Here is a 22,667-nt window from a genome sequence, read left to right as displayed (position 1 = left end):
TCAATGCACCTTTTCTGTATAAAAGTATTTTTAAAATATAAGTTATTTTAATGTCTTGGCAAACATAAGATACTTTCAAAAATATATAATGAATGTGTTCCATAAAAGCCAATAATTGTGTGGCTCTACTCTAGCTGCATGGGAGCAACCCACTGCTCAAATCAAACACAAAAGAACAAATCTCAAACCCCATGTGAAGGGAAAAAAAAGCAAGCAGAAAGCAACATGTAAAACATTGTGATTTAATCAAAACAAAGCTCCAGGTACAATGTCTGGGAACCAGACTCTGGGTGCAATGCTTCTGAAGACTTAATTGGAATTAGAAAAAAAAAACCCTGCATACTTACAAACTCACCAAAGCTGCCCATCTCAGAAAATGGAATAAAAGTGGAGAAGGGGGAGAGGGTAAACCTTTCCATTCACTCCTTACCGGGCATTGTGCAGTACAAATCTAACGGGCACAGCTAGGCAAGTCACATCAAATAAAAAATGTACATTTCACCTCTGGACTTTTTCTTTTGGATGGCGTGTGTGTTATCTATTCACAGCCAGTGGATTCTAAATACAGGCCTGTGTATAACTGTCATTTGTCATAGAAGCTGCATGTACACAAGTGTTATTTCTTTGCAAATGAGATTTTCATAGCATTGCTCTGTGTGATCTTAAAGCCTTGCAAAGCTTCTCGGGCTGCACCCGCCTGCACCTCATTATCAAACTCCACAAAGGCGATGTCGTGGCGGCCGGGGACGAGACGGACTTCTTTGAATCCAGGAAACCTATGAGAAGAATGCAGCTTCATAACCGGCAAAAGATGATCATATATTTTAAAATGACTTTACCAGCAGCCCACAGAACACGGTTCAATAGCATTTCTGAACAAAGACAAACAAACACTCACTGGTTGAACAGCATAGACAGCATGAGCTCGTTCGTCTCCTCTGGGAGATTGGTGAGAAACAGGATGTGGTTGGGAGGGTTTTCGGACACCTACAGACAAAATGTTGATCAAAGTGATGCACTGAAATGTCTGCAAACTACAATATTCAATCAAATAAATGGTGTGCTTTATTTACTAATATGAAAAAAAAGCCTGCACTTTCAAATTCAAACAAATGTTTAGATGCTCTACCGTACCAATCAGATCTACTTTCTGTGTGAAAAACATAAAAATAAGATATTACAGCAGCAAATTACAGTAAGATTTAATGTTTTAACAAATAATTCAAACATCTTATATATATATATATATATATCCTTATGTGCAGTTTCTGGACATTGCAAGAGACCTATGCAAACGTTGACACATTCAACAAGTGAAAAGCCCGCGCTCAGCTGTTAATTCTTCATAGTTAAGTTACAATGGCAATTCGTTTTTCAAATATTGGTCACGAACTGTCATTAGGCCTGCATTTAAGTGCAAATGAATGGCATGTTAATATGCAGCTCGTTTTGCGTTTTTAAAACACCGAAAAGTATAGAACATCGATTGACACACAACGTCACATCACACACCTACAGCACTTCTGTAAACAAAATACATAAATAAAACCATATCCGTAAAAGAAATATATAGGCCTATACACAATATATTTCACTTAAATAAATCATTAACTGATTAACGAAGCGTAAGGGGGAAAAAAAGCAAGTGTTTCGGTTCACTGTGATGTGCTCCAGTGTTCACAAAGTTTTCTTTATTATGCAAAAGCTTTACAGTTTTGTTTCTCCACAGTAGTGGATGCACCTGTATACAGGTTTCACACGGATTACATAATCGGAGAATATTTGTTTTCTATTTGAATTGGTTCATTTAAACATTTCACTTTGAATAGATACATTTTTTATGTCTGTAATAAGGCAAGAATTTCACAGACCGAAACAGCAGAAATCACATCCCGTTTGCTTTATTTTACAAATGTGCAACATTTTGTTGTTGAGTGCACACTGATAAGTCAACTGATATTTTTCTGATAATATTTTGACGGTGCTGAGAGCGGCAGCACCTGAGCGCACAGTGCTCACACTCTTGTTTGTCATCATTGTTAACAGTTCTGTCTAACACGGATAGAAGTCTATCTAATAATCAGATAGAACGGTTAAACAAAGAAATTAATTTATATAGAAATTATTACGACGATTGCTTTTATATTAGGCCTATTAGTGATAGAAAGGCAAACATTATAATACTTTCTTGTTTGCCGTCAGCATTATGCAAATATGCATTTATATAATTTAAACAAATCTCTGAATGACTAATGAACATTTAATTTCTCAAACCTTGCAAACTCAGTCAAATCCAGCTGTGAGATCTTATGAAGTGTGCATTTTTATCCAGCATGATCGCATGTTCTCTGTGTGACAATGGGTCGTGTGAACTGAATGCTTTACACTTTAAACTCGTGCTGCACTTTATGCATTTGCCCACTCTCATATTCAAGTCATTTTCTCTGTGTGCTGTGTGTAAAATGAGTGTTACCCTTCCTTTAATTGAAAAATATGATTCCCAATGCACACAAACTTACCAGACTACTGAGTGCCCTGTTGGTTACAATGTGTACTTTCCTTTTAATTATATTTGTATTAAATATTTATTTGTGAAAAATATGGTCATCTAAAGTATAAGCATGTTTCTTTTACACATTTATTTTTTAATCCATTGTCAAATGATTTCAAATTTCTTAAATATTAATAATAATTATAATAAAAATCAAAATCATAATTGCTTTATATAGGACCCCCTGCTTTCCAAGAAATCGGCAGTCAAAAAAAAAAAAAAAAAAAAAAAAAAAAAAAAAAACATATCGGTCGACCACTAATGTGCATGTGTCGAGCTCGTCTGTCTGCACTCATCCACAGTTGAGTATAGTTTAAAAGCTTTTGTTGGCATTTTTTGCACAATAAAATCTTTACGGTTTAAATTGTGTTCACTGAATGGTTTTGAATTTAATTTGTATTATGATCAGGAACAACTTCATTATAAAGCATGCACTGCACTGGGCGGATTAGGATGTATTTTAGGATGTATTTTGTGGGTTCAGGGGTTGGAGTTATGAAAAACACAATGCCGGCTCAACATCGTGATGTTGGTTAACAATCGGTTGGTTGGTGGCATCGTCAATTGGCCCAATCATAGTACATAAACTAAATCTAGTCTCCATTCCAGTTTTATTGCATACCTGCTGTGGCATCTGCCCAGGCATTTGTCCTGGCATCATCTGACCTGGAGGCATCTGCCCAGGTGCCATACCAGGAGGAGGCATCATGCCAGGCAGAGGCATGTAGGGAGGCTGACCAGGCATTGGCATCATACGAGGGGCTTGGCTCAGGGGTGGCATTCCCTGTAAATGACCAATAAATAAATCAGATCCATTACTGCTTGAAAATAGACCACAATGGAGTCTAACATACTAACAGGCATGGCTGCAGGTACTCCGGCCATGGCAGCTGTGGCAGCAGAAGCCTTTTTCCCAGCACCTGCATTAGGGGCTTTAGGCTTTTTCTGCTCTTTCTTACGGTCTCGCTCCACATATGTGCCCTTCATTTTTGCAATTATATCAGAGTCCTGCTTTGAATACTGAATACGCTGTGAATAGATTTTCAGAGCATTTTAGTTCAGATCACAAATTTATTGGCTTAAAAACATCAATTTAAAAAAGTATTAGTATTAGGACAGTGAATATATAAATCATCACTGATCTTACCATAGGTTTATCATAAAAGGGAAAGCCTTGCATAGAGCGGAGTGCGCTGGAAGCACTGTTGATCTCCTTGAAGATCACGAAGGCCTGCCCCCTCATCTTCAGTGAAGGAGAGACCAGGATGTCCAGAATTTGTCCAAACTGGGAGAATATAGCATACAACGACTTCTTCAGTTCTAATAAAAATAAAAAAATAAAATAAAAAAAGAGGAAAAAGTTTGCAGCATGAACACCACAAAAATCGTTTGATTCAAACCAAACAGAACCATACCATCTTTTTTGATCTTTTCATTCAAGTTGTTGATGTAAATAGTGTGATTTAACCGCATCTCCTGGTTCGTCATGACTCTGGAATAAAAACACAGATATTAATCCCAACTTGCATAATAAAAATAACAATAATAAAACTCTTATAGTGCACATGGCAGAAATAATCGGTTAACGTAAACGTCTTGGATAAGAAATACGTGTTTTTACATTAAATTGTGGTTTAAATCCGTGAATGAGTGACCTGGCGCGTTGATTCAAACGGGAGCTAACGTTATTGAGTTCGCCTGTCAATTAACTTAATCACTAATTACAATTTTACTATTCGGAGAAATTTAACTATTGATCAAATAACCAAAAACACACATTTACTCACAACCATTAAGCGAGCTTTTGCTAATCACACGATTAAATAAGAAACCAGAACACAGAAAGATGTTGCAACTTCTGCCTGAAAACCGTCCTATTTAAGAATTCGATCGGACAGCAGCTGGTCTACCGGCGAACCTGCCGATTGGTTGTCTACCGCGCACGCGAGTACCAAAGCTCTTTCTCATTGGCTATTGTAGAGAAGAGCGGGATTGGTGCGTTGGTCGTGTTACGCTGTTTTCTGTCCGACTGTCACGTCGTTGAATGTGAAATATATAAATTCTTATCCCTGTGGCAAAGTTCTATTTTCACAAACAGAGATTTAGTAAAAAATACTTATAGATTTATTATGTGGAGTAGCACATTTAATTAAATCACTAAAATTAATTAATAACAAAAATGTATTTCTTTTTTGAGGAAATATGATGAGATCTTTCATGTACAGTGATTAATACGATTAATACTTGGTATGATGCATTTTTGTGCCTTTTTATTATCATTATTATTATTATTATTTATTCATTTAATCCTCTTTTCTTTACTTGTTATGTTCCTGTTTCTTTTTTCCCCTCTCTTCTCTTCCATTAGTTCAGATGACTTTGGATGCATTTATTATACATTTTATGTAATGAATGCAATGTTGCATCTCTTTAATGGCATTTTTGAATTTGCAATATATATATATATATAGAGAGAGAGAGAGAGAGAGAGAGAGAGAGAGAGAGAGAGAGACAGAGAGAGAGATAGATATATATCGCACAAAATATTTTAAGCCCTTTTGATTTGATAAAAAAAAAAAAAATATATATATATATATATATATATATATATATATATATATATATATATATATATATATATCACCATCAATACATTTGAAAATATTATTATCTTTGATGTGCTTTTGTATTTTGCCTCTCACAACCATGGGAGTACATGGCCTTAATTATTTAGTCTTCCCTAAATAGAAAACACTACCCAGACTTAAGCTGCACGTTACTAGTAAAATAACTTTTACTTAACTTTTCTAAGGGTTCATGTAACTTTGCGAATGCTTATATCATTAGGAAGTGCATTCCTTATATCATTGTTCTGGTGGCATTTTATTGGACCTTACATTGTAACGTTCATGTACATATCTGTGTCACCACACCATGTCATGTAAATCACAATACTCTTGCATGCTTTCAATTGATTTTCACTTATTTCTTTCATTGACTCCACAGAGTGAAATCTGTTAAAGCAGCATGACAGTGGAGGATTTTGGAGCACCCCCTCCTCCTCCACCACTGGCTCTCTCTCAGTGTCCAGCAAGAAGAAGCTTTATCAGGCTTCAGCAGAGGGAAGGGGACCATGAAGAGCCAGAATTATTCTAGGACAGAGAGAAAGCAGGTGAGTACAAACCACATTTTTATACCTGGAAGACTTTATTTATTTATTAATTTTGTACAGTCACAATTTCATAATTTTGCAACATTTCTCTATGAAGTTTTAGGAAGGATCTGCAGTGATTGCTGTTCAATAAGTATGTGCCTTCACTTATTTAAGATGGTCCACAGTAAGTTTCTGTGAAAATACTTAACGGTTGATGTTGATATTTTAGAGAGCAGGGTGGCTGATATACACAGTTGTGGTCAAATGTTTGCATACACCATGCATCTGCAAAATCTTAATTGTTTTTCCAAAATAAGAGGGGATAACATGAATTTTGTATGGGAAAATGGGGGGAAAAAAATCATTGTGCAGATTGCAAAGGTGTATGCAAATGTTTGACCACATTATATACTGTATGTGTGTGTATGTATATACATGTATAATATCACACTATTTCATTTAAATATTTAATAATAAAAAAGTAAACATTGTAACCAGTGTGCTCAAAACTATAATGCTGTAAGTCTGTTCACAATGGGAATCACATTCTATATTTCTTTTTAAACCTGTATTAAATTTGTCACCACGGTCACCATGTACTACAACAACAAAATCTAAAACTGAAATAAAAATTACACACATATACACATACTGTAACAAAGTAATACAAATTACGAAAACGCAACAAAATTGAATATACATTTTAAATGAAAACAGAAAATGTACAAATAAAAGTTCATTCAAAATATTAATTAAAAACTATAATATTATCTCAGTGATACTAAAATGACACTAATAAAGTGAAGTGATGAAAAGGTCTGTAAATGCAAATTTTATTTTAAATTAAAATTTAATTTATGCATTATTTGTCTAATAATTAAATTGCCCATCGTCAATTATTCTTTACATATTTAATTTTAAAATTCTATTTTACCACAGTCTTATCTTGGATCACTGTTTTTATTATTATGATTATTATGATTATTGTTGTTGTTGTTGTTGTTGTATTTGATCATTTTACCTTCTGGCTTCTTTTTGTTTTATTCACTGTTTTCTGAATTAACTATTTTTAATTGAATTGTATTTTATTTCTAGACCTCTCAACTGTCAACTATGTTTGCAAGTGCTAACATAATAAAATAAAACATGCTATTAAGACACATATTCATAATCATGTGCATACTACACTGTTTAATGAATGACATCTCTTCAGACAGATTGTAGTTGTGTTCCTGACACATCTGGCACATATATGACGAGGTTTTTAAACATGAGTCCTGTCTACACAATGACCACAAAGCCCACTGGGCAGTCATCTCAGGTGAGACGTAACAATTAACAATCTCAATAAGTAGAAAGTTATGTCTCAAAGTTACATGATGAAACAATACTTCAGTCAAACAATGTCTCTATCCAGGTATATTATTAGGCTTAAGAGAGGGGTGTGCGGACAGTGACACTTCTTCTGTCTCTTCTTAAAGAGGTGTTAGTTCTGTCTAAGCAGAGGAAGAGTCTGTGTTACCAGCTGTGGAAGTTTGAGCTGGTAACACACAGCAACAGTCAACTTTCAGGAGCTGGTTGCACGCCTGTATGTTCAGTCCTCGTCCACTAGGTGTCCTTATAGTTTAAGTGTTTCTAAATGTGATAGTGACTTTCTGTAAACATAAGAGACTGATGCAGCACTGGTTGTGGTTCAAAGCCTTCTGTTTTGTAATTGTGGTGTCTGCCAGCACTCGAGTTTGTGCGACAATTTAAATGGTTTTGACTGTTGTATTTAACAGCATTTAGATAGTTAACCGTTTTGTTGACGTGAACCGGTATGAGGTAATCCTCGAGACTAATCTGAACATTCGGTTCGGGACAAACAAACGGGGCGGAGGATGTAAGTCAGATGTTTACTGATGATCCTCAGCAATAGAACAAAGTGTTCAGCTGTTCTGATGTCATCCAGCGGTTTCAGAACCCATCTGTTGTGCAACTTGAGGAAGAAGAGCTTCTCTCCACGCAGGAAAACTAGAGTACAGTGGGGGGCGGGGTTTCGCTACTTTAGAAAATAAGTAGAAAATGGAGAATGCTCTATTTAAGAAGTCTCTTTTCTTTTTAAATAAAACAAGTAGTTCGAATAGAAATAGAATAGAGAGTGCTAGAGTTAGAGGGTCAAATTAAGTTGAAAGAGATGTATTTTCAGCCATTTCTTGAAAATGATTGAGGTGGGCAGGTCATTCCACCAGGAGGGAACAGTTCATGAAAAAGTCCTTGAAAGTTTATCACATGTTGGATGCAAAATGTTTCGTGCATTTTAGTCATGTGTATTTTATACAATATTTCAAAAGTTTAGCCCACTTGGGAAAATCAATTCCATGGCAAGTTTAAAAGTAGCCCTATTCTGTGGAAAAACACGGACTTGGCAACCCTGCGACCAAAAAGAGCAGCAGGATTCAGATTTGACTGATCCCAGGTCAAAAATAAGGAGAAATGGCTGACAAGACCAAGCTGGAGTATTTGCTGCTTAACAGATCCTGAGCTCACTGACAAATATCTTATCTTGCAAGATATGCTACCTTCCTTGAGTGACATACTGAGAGTGGCTCCCTGATACACCCAAATTTTATATATTAGAATGTTTAAACACAAAAAATCGCGGGAGTGAAACATGTTGTGGGAGCAGGAGGCAATGGTCAGAAATTCAGTGGGAGCGGGACTAAGAAACCAGCAGAAATCCAAGACATTTTGATTTAAGAAATCCAGGCTTGCATTCTGTTGATTTTTCCTACCTTTACACATTTTATTTATGTTTTTAGGTCCAGAAATAGGACATATGGTCACCCTAGGAAATCATCACTTGACAGGAATATAATATTAACAATGATAAAGTATCATTGTAATCCCAATCATTTCCAAAACTGGCTCCTCACTCATAAGAATGTTTTATTCTATTTATTTATTGGGGATTTTTTTTAAAGAGGTATCTTATGCTTACCAAGGCTGCATTTATTTTCTTTTTAAAAAAATACAATGTAGTAGGCCTATTACAGGTTAAAGTGACTGCTTTGTTTATTAATATCTTTTAAAGGGGTCATATGATGCTGCTAAAAAATAACATATTTGGTGTAATGCAATGTGTTTATGCGGTTTAAAGTATTCTCCTCTATGCCCCGCAGTTGTTTTTTTTACAAAGCTCATCAGTCTGAAAAGCGAGGTGTGCTCTGATTGGCCAGCTATCCAGTGCACTGTGATTGGCCGAATACCTCATGCGTGTGATGGTACCTTAACATATTGTGATGCCCTGTCCAGCCAGAGCAAATAGACATAAATATTACAATCCATTACAAATGTGATATAAACATGATTTCTAGCGTGTCCTCTTTTGGAAGGCCAAACAGCATCACACCATGGCCTTGAGTGAGTGGAGGCTGGCTTGAGTGGGCGGAGGTGGGCGGGCTTGTGAACGGGAGTGGCTGGCAGATTCCTTTGGGCTTGTGGCAACCACATGTGAGAACCCCGGGCTGGACTCCGCTTCTTCCACGGTGAAAGCCGACGGCGATCCGCAGTGCAAAGTTGATGTATTTCCTCAGTTACCAGCACGGATCAGCTCCAGGCATGACAAAGCGGATATTGTCCTCTTTTGGAAGGCCGAACAAAGTAGTTTCGCTTTCACAACCAAACACACAGTGTCTATGCGACATGGCGGCGACAACAACAATACTATTATGAGAATGAAAGGTACGTCTTCTTTCTTTGTGTAAACATCTGGGCGGTGTTATGCAAATATTTCCACAGTGACATAGATATGTGGGGGTGTGGTTGACTTAACTTTTATAAAGAATATCTCTTTGGATTTGAGACCTTAGTCTTTGCAACTTTACAGATCTTCTTCATGCACCAAGGGTTTGTAACACTCCAAAGAGAAAGGAAAAATTGAAATTGCATCATAAGACCCCCTTTAAAATATATATTTTTTGTTGTGTTTGTGCGTGTTGTAAAAAGCTGAATTTTGAGCAGCCTTTACTCCAGTCTTCCGTGTCACGTTCCTTCAGAACATTTTTGTGAAAGAGATTTAACTGAACCCAAACAGTGTGATATAGTGTTTTGAAAATAATTTCCTTAAGTAATGGTGAATCAGGAAGTGAAAAGGAGACACACAGAATAATAGTTCCAGTTTATTGGATTATATTATTGGCTTTCAAGACAACAATTCAAGGTGATGTAAGTACAGGTGCTCAGCATGTCAGCAAGTTATCTCAAATTGTATTAAATGGGTTGAGACAACTCAAAAAGGCATCACACCATCCAGTTCTCTTTCCAATATAAAACATGTATTTCAACACTTATTTCAACATTTTGTATGACACACAATACTTTGTATAACCTGTAAACAATGACGTGGATCTCCAAAAGAATGTGTGAGACATTTTGTTCACCAGTCAGATGGGGAAATAATGACAGTTGGAATGTTGTGTTGGAATGTTGACAGATACACCAACCGACAGTGTGCAGGTCCGCTCACGACAGAAAATACAATCTCTGAAGCTAGGATAAAAAATAAAACAGTGGTAGAACACCAGATTTCGTAAACCAACATCAACAAAAAGTATCCAGATGAGGTAATCACTTTAAAATGATGGTTGTTGTGATATTGTGCAAGAGGATATCATCTTTTTTTGTCTGAAATTGAGTATTTCAGAGTTACAACCTGAAGCAAACATGAAGTGACGATGGAAAAAATGTTTTGTTTGTCTTTTTTTTTATTTAAGCTGACCACAGCACCTAATTTGAGAACTACTGTGCATCGGCAGTGAGATGACATCAGTGGCCCTAACACTTACAATCCGCTCATGCACACCAAAATACATTTTCCACCACAGCTGAGAGATCAACCATCAGATTTGTTCATGCAAATAAGCCGTGATCACTACAAAGCTGAACTCCTGCGTATTATGGTGTCGAAAGATCTGCTGTTGGAGGCCATTCTGCTGTGTGTACCAACACAAATGCTCACAAAACTATTTATTTAAAGAATAAAAATATCAGTTTAATAGTCATTGGTCCACATTAAGAGGGTTAACCTCTCAGACTTAATCTGAATTTGCATGCATTTGGCTAACTTAGAAACCAAACCATATGACTAACACTGCAAACCGGCCAGTCTGATTGGTTACCTTGAAAACCAATGAAACAAGTGTGAACACGCTGTTCCAGCAACAAGTGTATGACTATCAATTATACCTGTTATATAGCTTTTGTGTCTTTGTAACCATGGCTAGTTTTAAGAAACACTGCATCTATTTCTCGTCAATAAAATACAATCTTGGTAGGGTTTAGCTGTCCTCTTTGGTAAGTTAAGTGCAAAAAAATGTTTGTGCTGAACTCTACTACCCTATTTCTGACGAACGCCAATCTGTTAACTGCTTGGTAGTAATTAAACTTCTGCTTTGTTGACTGAACCGTTTAAATGGTGACAGTCTGCTAAATTCAACAGGACATATGAGTCATGGAAATATCATACCTGATCTGTGTCAACAAGATTAGACGACCACAGGAAATAAAAAAAAAAAAGCAGTAGTCGGCCTGTAGTTTTGCACTTGGACCACGTTTCAGAAATAAATGAGGTATGGCTTAAGACTACAGAAATAAAACAAAATGAAAGCAAAAACCTTAATTATTATAATATACATGTATAAAGGAAAATTAAATTAGTACTATTTACATAACCATGAAAAACCCAAAGAAAAATTTACAGGGAAAACGAAAAACGAAAAAAGCACATTCCAGTTTGATAGTGTTATCATTTTTGTAGGTAAAAAAAAATAAAATAAAAGGGAAGTGAACGTGACATATATTCATAAACGAATAATCATTGCGGTGCGCCCTTAAAACGATAGTTCTGTTGCTCCTCAAGTCTGTTTGGGTTCAGTATCTTGACTGCGGTGGAGCTTCTGTGGATCTGCAGGACCACACGTGCAAAAAAATAAAAAAATAAAAGCTTGACAACAAAATGTGCTAGACTTTTTCCACTCGTATTTTGTTCGCCTTTTATCTCTCCGACAGCACACTCATCTCAGGACTAGTATCCTGTTGTGCGCCTCCCTCCATCAGCATGTCCCTACACGTGATGCTTCGGGCTCAGGCACGTTTCTGTACATCCATCAGGGCGAGGTCGCGTCCTGCAGCATGTCTCCAAAGATCTGAATGAGGTTGTCCAGACCCCACAGGTACCCGTCCTCCCGGTTTCCCTCGGCCCAGGGCGTGCGGTGGTCCAGGGTTTGGGATGGTGGCAGTGGGATGGTTTTACCGAAGTCTATCATCCATACTCGAGCCAGGCCTGAAGCATCGTGCACGAATAGCAAAGAACTCCCAACCACCTGATGAGAAACAAAACAGTGTCTTACAGTTGTACATTTACAATGCAAAGTTTTAAGCTTATGAAACATGACTTCTTGTGTTTCAGAGATAAACATTCATTTGGCCCGGGGCAGGAAAAACATTTCACAACATAGAAAGAACAGATTCCTCACCTCATGTGTCCTGAAGAACTCTGACGTCTCTAGAGCGCTGCGCAGCTCCTCCAGTCTCTGTAGATAACTCCTCTGAAAGAAGAAAAAATAAAGTTCTTGGATCCTGATTGGTTAATACAGCTTTCCAGTGCTGCTAAAATGCTAATATAGCACTATTGCAAGAAACACCTGGAAGTTCTTTAGAGTACAATGCAATATAGGTATAGAAATTATTAATATGCTTTCCCCATAGTAACACCTGTCAGCTATAACTACAGTAATTCACTAATTTTACAGTCACTGAAGGTCAAAAGAGCACTTCAGAGAAAGAAACATTATAAGTTTTTTCTTATCAAATAAGACAGGAAAGTAATTGGCTAAATGTAATGGACTAAAAGCTCCAGTGCAGTGTTAAAACGGGTCATTTCCTTTGAGGCAGCGTACCAGTAACTGTGTTTTTCCATCCACAAAGTCACACAAGGCCTTCATCACCTGCTCCTTATGTTTGGTTTTTTTAAAGCTGGTGTTGCGTGTGCCATCTGCTTTCTAAACAGAAAAACAAAGAGTGTGAACAGAGTTGAAGAGTTTTAATAGTAAACAAAAAAGTGCACTTGTCAATTTCATATCTATAAACCGCAAACATGCATTCAGGAAGAAGCTATGACATGCATTTGATACTTTATGTCACCATTTATACTTAGATCACAAATAGCAACTCATTGATTTTACTAAATCACATCTATAAATAGGTTTAATTAATTTTGTTATCTGTATCTCTTAAAATACTTATACTTATATATTATATATATATATAGTGTTCCTGTAGCTCAAGTGGTAGAACATTGTGTTGTCAAGCACAATGTTGGGGGTTTGAATCCCAGGGAACACGTTAGGAGAAAATTGTTAGCCTGAATGCAATGTAAGTCGCTTTGGATAAAAGCATATATATATATATATATATATATATATATATATAAGAAGTCTTATAATTATTCTCATCAATGCTGCATTTACTTGATAAAAAAAAATAACTGTAGTGTATATTGTTAGAAAGAGAATCCTGAAAAGAATCCTAAGAAAAAGTATTACAGGTTCCAAAAAAATATTAAGCAGCACTGATAATAAATCGGCATATCAGAAAGATTTCTGAAGGATCATGTGACACTGAAGACTGGAGTAATGATGCTGAAAATTCAGCTTTGCATCACAGGAATAAATTAGATTTTAATGTATACTAAAATAGAAAAAAAGGTTATTTAACATCATAATAATATTTCACAATATTATATTTTTTTCCCTGTATTTTTGATCAAATGAATGCAGCCTTGATGAGCATAAGAGAGTCCTGTAAAAAAAAAAAGTAAATGTTCTTATCCCAAACGTTTGACTGGTAGAGTATATTATATGAAGTCTTTCAGTTGTGTTTGCACTCATGATCTCTCACCTTGATGCCCTCTATGCGGAAGCCAAGAGTGGCGGTGGAGCTCAGTGTCTCCCTCCACTGCATGTATCGAGGTTTGAGAACCGCCTGCTGGGCTCTTTCCTCCGGACTGGGTGCTCCTGGATCCACTGCCACCATTTTTTCATACATGTCCTTCCTCAGACGAGGATGCTCACGAGCCTTCACCAGCTCTTCCTCCAGATATGTCCTGTGGTTAAAAAACACCAAACCCAATTACTCAAACCACAGCCTTCACACATCAGTTTGTGACATCACCCTCACTCTGCCATCCTCTGCATGTGTGCGTCTTATTCTTTACTATATATTTAGTTTGTTTGGTTGGGGCGTTTTTTTCTATTCTTGTTAATCTCGAAGCTTTTTCTCACCTGCTTCCCATCTTGCAATCCATGATCGAAGGGGAGTCGAAGTGTGTCAGCAGATCATCCATAAGGTTGTAATCCTGGCCGTTCTGCTGCACAGTACCGTAGTATCCAGGAACAAACGGCCGGAGGTTGTCATTCATCAGCTTATCGAGACACTGCTGCTCACATTCACAATACTTCTTCAACAGTTTCCCATACTCGCCTGCCTGGAAATGATCTACACACAAAGAGGCAAAAACAGGGTTCATTTCATCAGTCCAAAACGACGGGCGGCAGTCTTTTCAGATACAAGCGTTTTCCTCAATACAAGAATGAGAAGCTGTTTTTACCTGCGTGGCCCGCGAGCTGAACCCAAGGATATAGTTTCTTGAATGAGACCACAAATGGAGAGCAGTGCACCATGGTCTTTAACTTCCTCCACGATTTAGCCTGAAATCAAAGGTCGCATATGCACAGATGAGACGTTTTCTTTCATTTAGAAATCATTTTTAAAACAGAACAGACTAAATACGTGAAACAAAGCACATCTTTTACTCTCTTAACAAACATTGACTTGAGTTTTTTTCAGGCATTGGAGGTAAAGTCCCAGACTGAGGTCTTTATCAGTGACACGAGGTCAACAAAGAAGCCGTGACGCGCACGGTCTCACAGACTAAAGATTATTGATTACACGGCTCTGATCGATGACGAATGTGTGCGTGTGGGAAATGACATAACCCAGCTGTTTGCACGGGAACTAAAAAAAAACTCACGAATTCCTGGGATGCCACTCAAACTTTCACATTCACAATCACTGACTACTTCCTTCCCGTAATTCCCTAAATGTTTTTTGCTTTGTCGGGTACACAGAAACAACGTAAAAGCTCTTCCTGGAATGAGCAGTTTACAGAATATGCCTGGTACGTGACCTTATATAACTTGTGAAAAACTACTGGAGAACACTACTATTCTCCATTATTATAATAAAAATAAAGTTTTTTAACAATTATATAATTATTATAACAATCACAACAACCATTTTTAATCACATCATTTTATATTGAATTGGGAAAAAAAATATAATAATAGTAATTTCTCCCTTTCAGGTCTGTTTTCTTTATTTTCCCTCTTTACACTTCATACATTCATCCCCTCTTTCAACGTGTGCTCTGTAAATTCAACAGCTCTCTCTCCACACTTTGACGACACTATAGTCAACAGAAGACACACGACGCCTCATATAAAGCCTTTCTTCCTGTCCTTCTGCCTAGTTATACACACTTCTTAAAACTTCAGGCAAAGTATTAATTACAATTCACTTTCCAAACGGGCACCATATGCCCTGCAGTTTATGAACGGAAACGGTATTTCATGTGTTTAGACATGACCATTTCTTGCCCAAAATGTCTTTATCTATTGTCAAAATTCAAACTGGTCATATCCACCACTGTTAAACAATGACACCATAATGTTTAATGCTTCTATACCTCATATTGAGTGTAAAATATGCTAACGACTGATGACTGTCATACCATTCTGATCATTCCAGGCCTTCAGGAGAGTCACAGTGAGAGCCAACCTTGGGTCAAAGGTCAAACCCACCCTGGACAAACAGAGCCGCTCTATCTTCATGTCTGACTTATCTCAAGGACTCACACACACACACACACACACACACACACACACACACACAGGGTTTATTTCAGGGTCATTTGTCAGGTTACTATTGTTATTGGACAGATCTACTGCATATCTGATCCAGAGAACACACAGAACCCATTTATTACAGTTTATATATTTTATTACAACATACTAAATATTACAGATCCCAAACTTTTGAATGGTAGTGTGTCTTGCAAAAAAAATAAAAAATACAAAAAAAAATGCATATAAAACCTGCTTCACTGCTTAATATTTGAAAAAAAATATTTCTGCCAACTAAAACTCATGCATTGCAACTAATATGAAGACAGAAACGAAAAGCAAATCAAAAAAAGGAAACAATATTATACCCCATCATAAAACATGATTTATTGAGAAGGCAAGGTTAGTCCAGGTTGTAAAATATCATGCGCTGCTACTCCTCAAGATATACACATAGATATTTATGACTTAATATTTTGTGATATTTGTAATAAAATAGTTTTTAAAATACTCATATATTCAGGGAAATAGGTTATTACTTTGTACTTAATTGTTTCACCACATTGGTCGTTACACCAATTTGATGTCATGAAATGGATTTTCTTTGAAAAGAATAGAACACGGACACTCCTATTTGTCATGGACCCTTTTGCCAAATCGACCCAGCAGTGTGTGCACGTGTGTGTGACCCGTGAAGGTCTCTTACCACGCAAGCAAGACAAATCGATGGCAGACAGAAAATGTATGGGCAAATACAAAGCATGCACAACCACACACTTCAAACAATCGTGCAGAGACCCACGAGCCCCGCACTGCCCTGTAACCACACATGCATCCGGGAAGCAGACTGAGCTGTCACACACTCACATCATGTGCATGGAGCACTGATTCTCTCTCTCTCTCTCTCTCTTTCTGTTGATTCCAGCTCTTTCGCTCACATGTACTTCTGCAGCTCAGATGTCTCTCTTATCAGATCTTTCTCGGATGTCTCCCCTACACCACCCCTCTCTGATCCTAACCCACCGTCCTCTGCTAGCTCCCATGAAGCACATGCACTCGTCCTGACCCCCATCCATTCACTCCCTTCTTACTACACTGACAAGATTATATAGAAATGTGTAAAAGAACATGTAAACAATGTCATGATATGAGGGCATTGCTATGTGGTGGCTAGGGTTATTTGAGTGCTTGCTTTTACTTACTAGCCCAAATGGACCTCGTTGCATTTTTTAATTTCCATTTTAGTTTTAGTAATTTTGTTAAGTGCTTTTGTCTTTTTTATTCGTTTTTTAATTTTTTTTATTTTAGTACTTATTAAATTGCTTTTTTTTAGTAAGTACGAGTGAGTCAAATCAAGTTCCAGTGTTGCCTGTCTTGGCAAACACTACTAATGTAATAAATGTGCTTTTCTGGGCTGCTTGTGTTTGAACACGCTGTAAAAACCCCACCCACCCCATCACCCACCTCCTCCCTCACTGCAGCCATCCAATTTCCACTTCTCCCCTCCATCTCGTACTTTTGATTTGTCTCTCTTTCTCGCTCTCCGAGTCATTTCAAAGAAGTTCCTAAAGCGTTTTCATAACAAAGACAAAACCTGTCCAACAGCTTCACACCCTCAGAGAGTAAAAGAGCCAGGAACACTGAGACCGAGACAGCAAGACGTATCTAGTACGGAGTCTTTCGCTTTGTCTTAGAAGTAGTGGAGCAAGCTTATGGCGGGAAATGAATTGCTTACAATAAGTGCAATGATGCGGGATTTGTTCACCAGGAAGGGAGTCAAAAGTATATTGCACATACACACAGCTGTAAACAAATCTGTGTCATGACCACTGAAGTAAGACAAGACACAGATTAAGAAAGAGAAGAAGAAACAGAAATGAGAAGCAACACCATATATGGATTCATGGTTACTTAGCGACAAAGGAACCGCCCACAACTCAGTTTTCCATGACAGTGTGAGTGACGATGGCTCAATGATGGCATCTGAGTGTGTGTCTGTGTGAGTAGGCCTGGGGATGTCAACAAACTGACAAAAAAATTACTAATAATTGTGAATATGCAGCTTGGATTAGTTAAGCAAAGGAAAAAGGTTTGTATATGATAACAAACAAAATAAACTCTGACAATGTGACTGATAAATAAATAAAATGACTCTGAATTATTTTATCATGTGAGAAGAATCGTGCAGTGACATGAGAGACTAGCACTTCGATGCAAACTACCATTTAAAAGTTACATTTTTTTTTTTTTTTTTTACTTTAATTCAATAAGGAAACATTAGGAAGATCATTGATTTTGGATAATAAAAAAAAAAAAGAGAATTATGGTTTTCACAAAAATCTGCAGAGGCACAACTGTTTTCAACAAGGATAATAATAACAAGAATAATAATAACAATAAGGTTCTGGATCACCATATTAGCTTATTAGAATGATTCTTGGATCATGTGACAATGCCATCAAAGAAATAAATGACATTTTAAAACATTTAAAAAGAAAACAGTTAATTAGAGTTGTAATAATATTTCATAATATATCTGTTTTTCTGATCAAATAAAATGTAGCCTTGGTGAGGATAAAATATTAATTTCTAAAACATTTAAACAATATTTCAGACGCTTTTGTACGGTAGGAAATGGTTTTCTCAGTACTAGTCATTTAAAGACTGTAGCGCTCATTACTAAAATATCTGACCATAGAATGCTGCCTTTGACCAATCAGAATCCAGAGTATTCCGGTATTCCATAGAACCATCTAATAAAGAAATATGTTGTTTGCCATCCAGAAAAAAAAAAAAAAAAAGTGCAGGAAGGATGGAGAGATTATGAGGAGCCAGCGGACTTCCTGACAGTCATTCTCTCCGGACTGATTCATCCTGATTCACGGATCAGCCAGATATACACAAAACATTAACGTTAATCATTTGGACACTGGGAGACTGAGCAGGAAATTGGAGATTAGTATAGAACTGCTGATGAACTGTATATTGTATGATATCAGGCCTGTTTCTGAGGACTCTGGTTATTTTACAGCAGAGACATAAAAAGTGAATTCAAATGAGATGATTCTCACAGGCTAACTCACTTTAAATTGGAGATAACTGTAAGACCTTTCAAATAAAACAACACCGTTTTATCCAAATTAACTCGAGCCACATTCAAAGTAATATACACTGTATCAGAACAACTGTTCTTGAAATTATACCAGTGACCTTCGTGTTGCTAGCGTCATGTTTTACCAATTGAGGTTCAGTAGCAAGCTTTTTTTTAGTGCACAGATCACTAGATCAGTCAGTGGACGTGAGTTTCTATTCTAATCAAGGTCAACAAATGTTTCATCAGAAATACGAAGTCACTCAAAGATTCCGTCTGTAACCGGAGCAAGTAAATGGCGCCCAGTTTCAGGTGGATTATCCATCCAGACAGACATAAAAACATACGGAGCACATGTCGGACTGACAAAGACACCAGGGATTTGAGGGATTTTTCCAGAGTTTGACTCCTCTATCAGTCATCTATGAATGACTAGGACAGTGAGTGTATTATAAAGTCAATCAGTGACATTTGAAGATAATTTCACATTTGTATTTTTTTTTTTTTATGTTCCAGTCCAGAAACTATAGTTTCTATTCTTCACCCTCAGAGTTTCGTTCATATTTTAAAAACACCCCCATTAGCATTATAGGCATATCTTACTCACATTTAGTCTTTTCACATTTAAAAGCCAAATATAGCTACTAACTTTCCACAGAACCCAAAAATCATCTCTCTCTAAAGAGTCTCACCCATCAACTGTTCCAAGAGCCAGCAATATAATTCTGAAACTAAAAAAAAAAGGTTTGCTCAGAAAAAAACGAAACTACAATTTTTCAGTAACCTTTTCGATGAGTTCTAGTAATGTATAAAACAGCAGGTTCTGGTTTTGGATGTGCATGTCAATGCATCTTAGATTCACCACTTTCACAATACAAAAGTTGGTGGTGCACAGATATGGAGCTAAAAATAGCTGTGCTTTCTAATAAATGGTTTCAGTCTGACTCCGTTTTCAAACATTTTCAAAATCATCATTCGTGCATGCCCGCTGAAGCTTAAGAATCGCTACAGATCAACAGCAACTCAAGAACATCGCAGCTGTAGTCAGATATAATGTTGAGAAGTTCAATGACAGGCAGCACAAGAGCCCATGTCTGCTACAGGACATGACAATAAAGTTGATAATACAGTGTTGGTGCACAAACTTCTCAAAAGCCCTTCCCCTAGCCTAACTTTCCCCCAAAAATGAAATTCTATTAAAGGTTAAATGCTTATTAATTGCTATTATTTGAACTTAGGAGTGCTTTTCTGACATACTTAAGGAGGACTTACATATTTCTACATCTACTGTGTGTTATATATGGTTACGGTGTACCACTGAATGTACTGACAAGAATTCATGATAAATGTATGCCATGAAGACACGTAGTCGTGAAAGTGGACTCAGGTGACCTTTTATTTAATTAATATTAGATTGTCTACAAGTCCTGTACACTTTTAAGGCTTAAAAGTACACTAGACGTGCATATTCAATACAATTAAGCTCATTTCTTTTTCACAGGGGTAAAACTACCCATTATGAAAAAAAAAAACGGATGCAACAGATCAATCTGTATAATGGGAATTTGAAAATAATAAGGACTAAAATAATTAGTGAAGGCTGGACACTTACCCCTGTCAGTTCATCAGGACTGCCGATCATGTTGGGGGAAAGACTGCCGGGCTCAATGTCACTGCCCGTGAAATCATCCTCAGATTCCTCAAACGACGAGGCAGAGGATAATCCAGCCGAGGAGGAGCTGGACAGTTTCCTGTGGAGCAGAGAGGGCGCAGGGGAGCCTCCGCAGCCGCTGTCCGAGCAGGGCGAGTCGTCATCGGGATGCAGGTCCAGTGAAAAGCCGCCCATGCTTAAAGTCAAATCACCGATGTGAGGACTGTCCTGACCGGGTCCAAAATCATCATGGGTGACTATCAGTGTGGGAATAATCCTTGGGAACGGGTTTGAAGCGTGTTGCTCCACTTCTCCACCCAGTCGACCTGACACGGAGGACGGTTGCAACGTACTTTTGGTCATTTTATGGTTTGCTAACGGAGACGAACAGCTGAAGTCTACTAAAAAGTCTGGTGTGTTCAGGCACTGGTTCACATTTTCCTCCGAGACTCTGCCTGGAGTCACGGCACCTCCTTCTGAGACTCTTTCCATGTCCCACGGCGAGACGCAAAACTCATGGCTCTCCTCACGTTCTCCTTTCTGTCCGCTTTGGGAATCCGAGACAGAACTCTCGAAGTCAGTCTCCCGAGTCAGAAGTATCAAGTTTTCGGTCGCATGCTGATTACCGGAAGAACTCGCGTTCGAAATAAGTTTTAGCGGCTCGTGTACTCTCACATCCACAGAAGTCGTCCCCTCTTTAAAATCTTCTCGCCAGCACTTCTGAATAGATTGCAGCTCCTTGGTTTTCATCGGATTCTCGGTCACTGGTACGGCGGTGAACAAAACACTACTTGCAGTGCACGCGCGCTCGTGTGGAGCTTGCGAGTGCTGCCGCTGCTGGATGATGATTGGCCCTTACTGCCTACCGTACAGACACATGGCACTTTAAATGCCACGCCCACCGCCCAACGCTGCCGCACTGAAAGAGGTCTTTAACAGAAATATGTATTATTATTATTATTTATTTATTTATTTATTTTTTATTAAAGGGGCAGGACTATGTATATAAAATTCACAGCAAAAAGACGTAATCTGTACCACAACCCGAAAGGGACATTTCTAGAATTACTAAAAGCTCTTATACTTGTTAAAAAGTATGAACTATTAATCAGAGGGCAGAAGGTATTCATATTTCTCAGAAGTACTGATCATACTCATCATTCAGAGACCTTAGAAACGCATGTATTAAATATTATACACTAAGGTTCATATAAGGCTTCTGTTGAGGCAAGTCGAAATATTTCTAAAAACGAAAAACTAATATGCAATATTTGTAAAGAAGGAAAACTATATGGTACATGCTATTATAACAGGAACAGGGCAATAATTGCAAGAAGGAGAAAATATCTTATATCTCAAATATACATATGCTAATTTTCAGTTCTTTAAAAACATACACGTGGTCATGCCATGCTATTGCTTTTGTTGTTGTTGTTTTTTTGGACAGTTATGAATCACACCCCCTACACACACATTCACTCGATCACCACAAGTATAAGTTGTTATTAAACAAGCAAGTTTAATAAGTTTAATAAGTGATTCCAAAATTTACCGGAAGTGCTCTTCATCAATAGAATCCCATATGAATCATGGGGAAAAGCCGTATTATTCTTCCAATGCATTTTGATATTTATCTCCCTCTAGAGTTCAAAGAGGGGAAGTAAAACGTCTAAACCTTCTATAAATACTATGGTAACATACTGTATTGTGGTGATTGTTGTTGTTCCACAGAAGATTAAAAGTAACACAGATTTGGAAACGACATGACGGTGAGTAAATAATGGCAGAATTGTTATTTTTGCCATGAACTATTCCATCAACTAAGCAGCTTTTGTAAAACCTACACCACCCTGCATACATTCTTGTTTGCTCATCTTTACACAATTATTGCCAAACTGTATTACTGTAAGCAACCTGACACAATGACCTCAAGACATCTCTCAAAACAAGACCACCCTCACCACAATTACAAGCTATTCAGTACAAACCACAAAAGAGCTAGAATTGTGACATTTAAAAAAAATGCATTATATTTACTTGATATTTAATATTAACAAAATGATACAGTCAAAAGAAATGGAATGTAAATTGTAACAATGCGCACAGTTCTGTAAATACTGATATATATGTATAGGTTGCTGTATTATTGTGGCATAACACTCTTTCTGAGGTACAGGAAGTGTGAATTTCAGTAAGAAGAGCTCTTGCTGTGAGGCTGCATGACAAACCACAATGATGGCAAGCCATTCTGCATTCCTTTTTGCCTGACCTATATTAAG

The 22,667-nt window shown here is 37.4% G+C and overlaps 2 protein-coding genes across 4 annotated transcripts; both read right to left on the bottom strand.

The window, feature by feature from the left end:
• Positions 1 to 218: 218 nt before the first annotated feature.
• On the bottom strand, positions 219 to 4,481 carry LOC113061689 (U1 small nuclear ribonucleoprotein A-like). Of its 3 annotated transcripts, none has more exons than XM_026231027.1 (7): positions 4,339 to 4,481; positions 3,967 to 4,043; positions 3,699 to 3,871; positions 3,410 to 3,580; positions 3,174 to 3,335; positions 899 to 987; positions 617 to 776 (listed from the first exon to the last, which is right to left on the bottom strand). In XM_026231027.1, exons 2-7 carry the CDS (start codon positions 4,037 to 4,039, stop codon positions 617 to 619), a joined length of 828 nt encoding a protein of 275 aa, XP_026086812.1. In that variant the 5' UTR covers positions 4,040 to 4,043; positions 4,339 to 4,481. The 3 variants fall into 3 exon arrangements, with proteins under 3 accessions (XP_026086811.1, XP_026086812.1, XP_026086810.1); XM_026231025.1 differs by having other exon boundaries at positions 4,173 to 4,468; XM_026231026.1 differs by lacking the exon at positions 4,339 to 4,481 and having other exon boundaries at positions 219 to 776; positions 3,967 to 4,039.
• Positions 4,482 to 9,849: 5,368 nt separating this feature from the next.
• LOC113061231 (inositol-trisphosphate 3-kinase A-like) lies at positions 9,850 to 21,445 on the bottom strand. The gene is made up of 8 exons (XM_026230269.1): positions 21,427 to 21,445; positions 20,350 to 21,242; positions 14,353 to 14,452; positions 14,027 to 14,240; positions 13,644 to 13,848; positions 12,644 to 12,745; positions 12,221 to 12,292; positions 9,850 to 12,067 (listed from the first exon to the last, which is right to left on the bottom strand). The coding sequence occupies exons 1-8, from the start codon at positions 21,443 to 21,445 to the stop codon at positions 11,852 to 11,854; spliced, it is 1,821 nt and encodes a 606-aa protein (XP_026086054.1). The 3' UTR covers positions 9,850 to 11,851.
• Between the last annotated feature and the right edge of the window lie 1,222 nt (positions 21,446 to 22,667).

This window comes from Carassius auratus, chromosome 43 (assembly GCF_003368295.1).
Source record: "Carassius auratus strain Wakin chromosome 43, ASM336829v1, whole genome shotgun sequence".
In the NCBI taxonomy this organism is placed as follows: Eukaryota; Metazoa; Chordata; class Actinopteri; order Cypriniformes; family Cyprinidae; genus Carassius; species Carassius auratus.
This window is presented reverse-complemented; position numbering and strand designations above follow the sequence as displayed.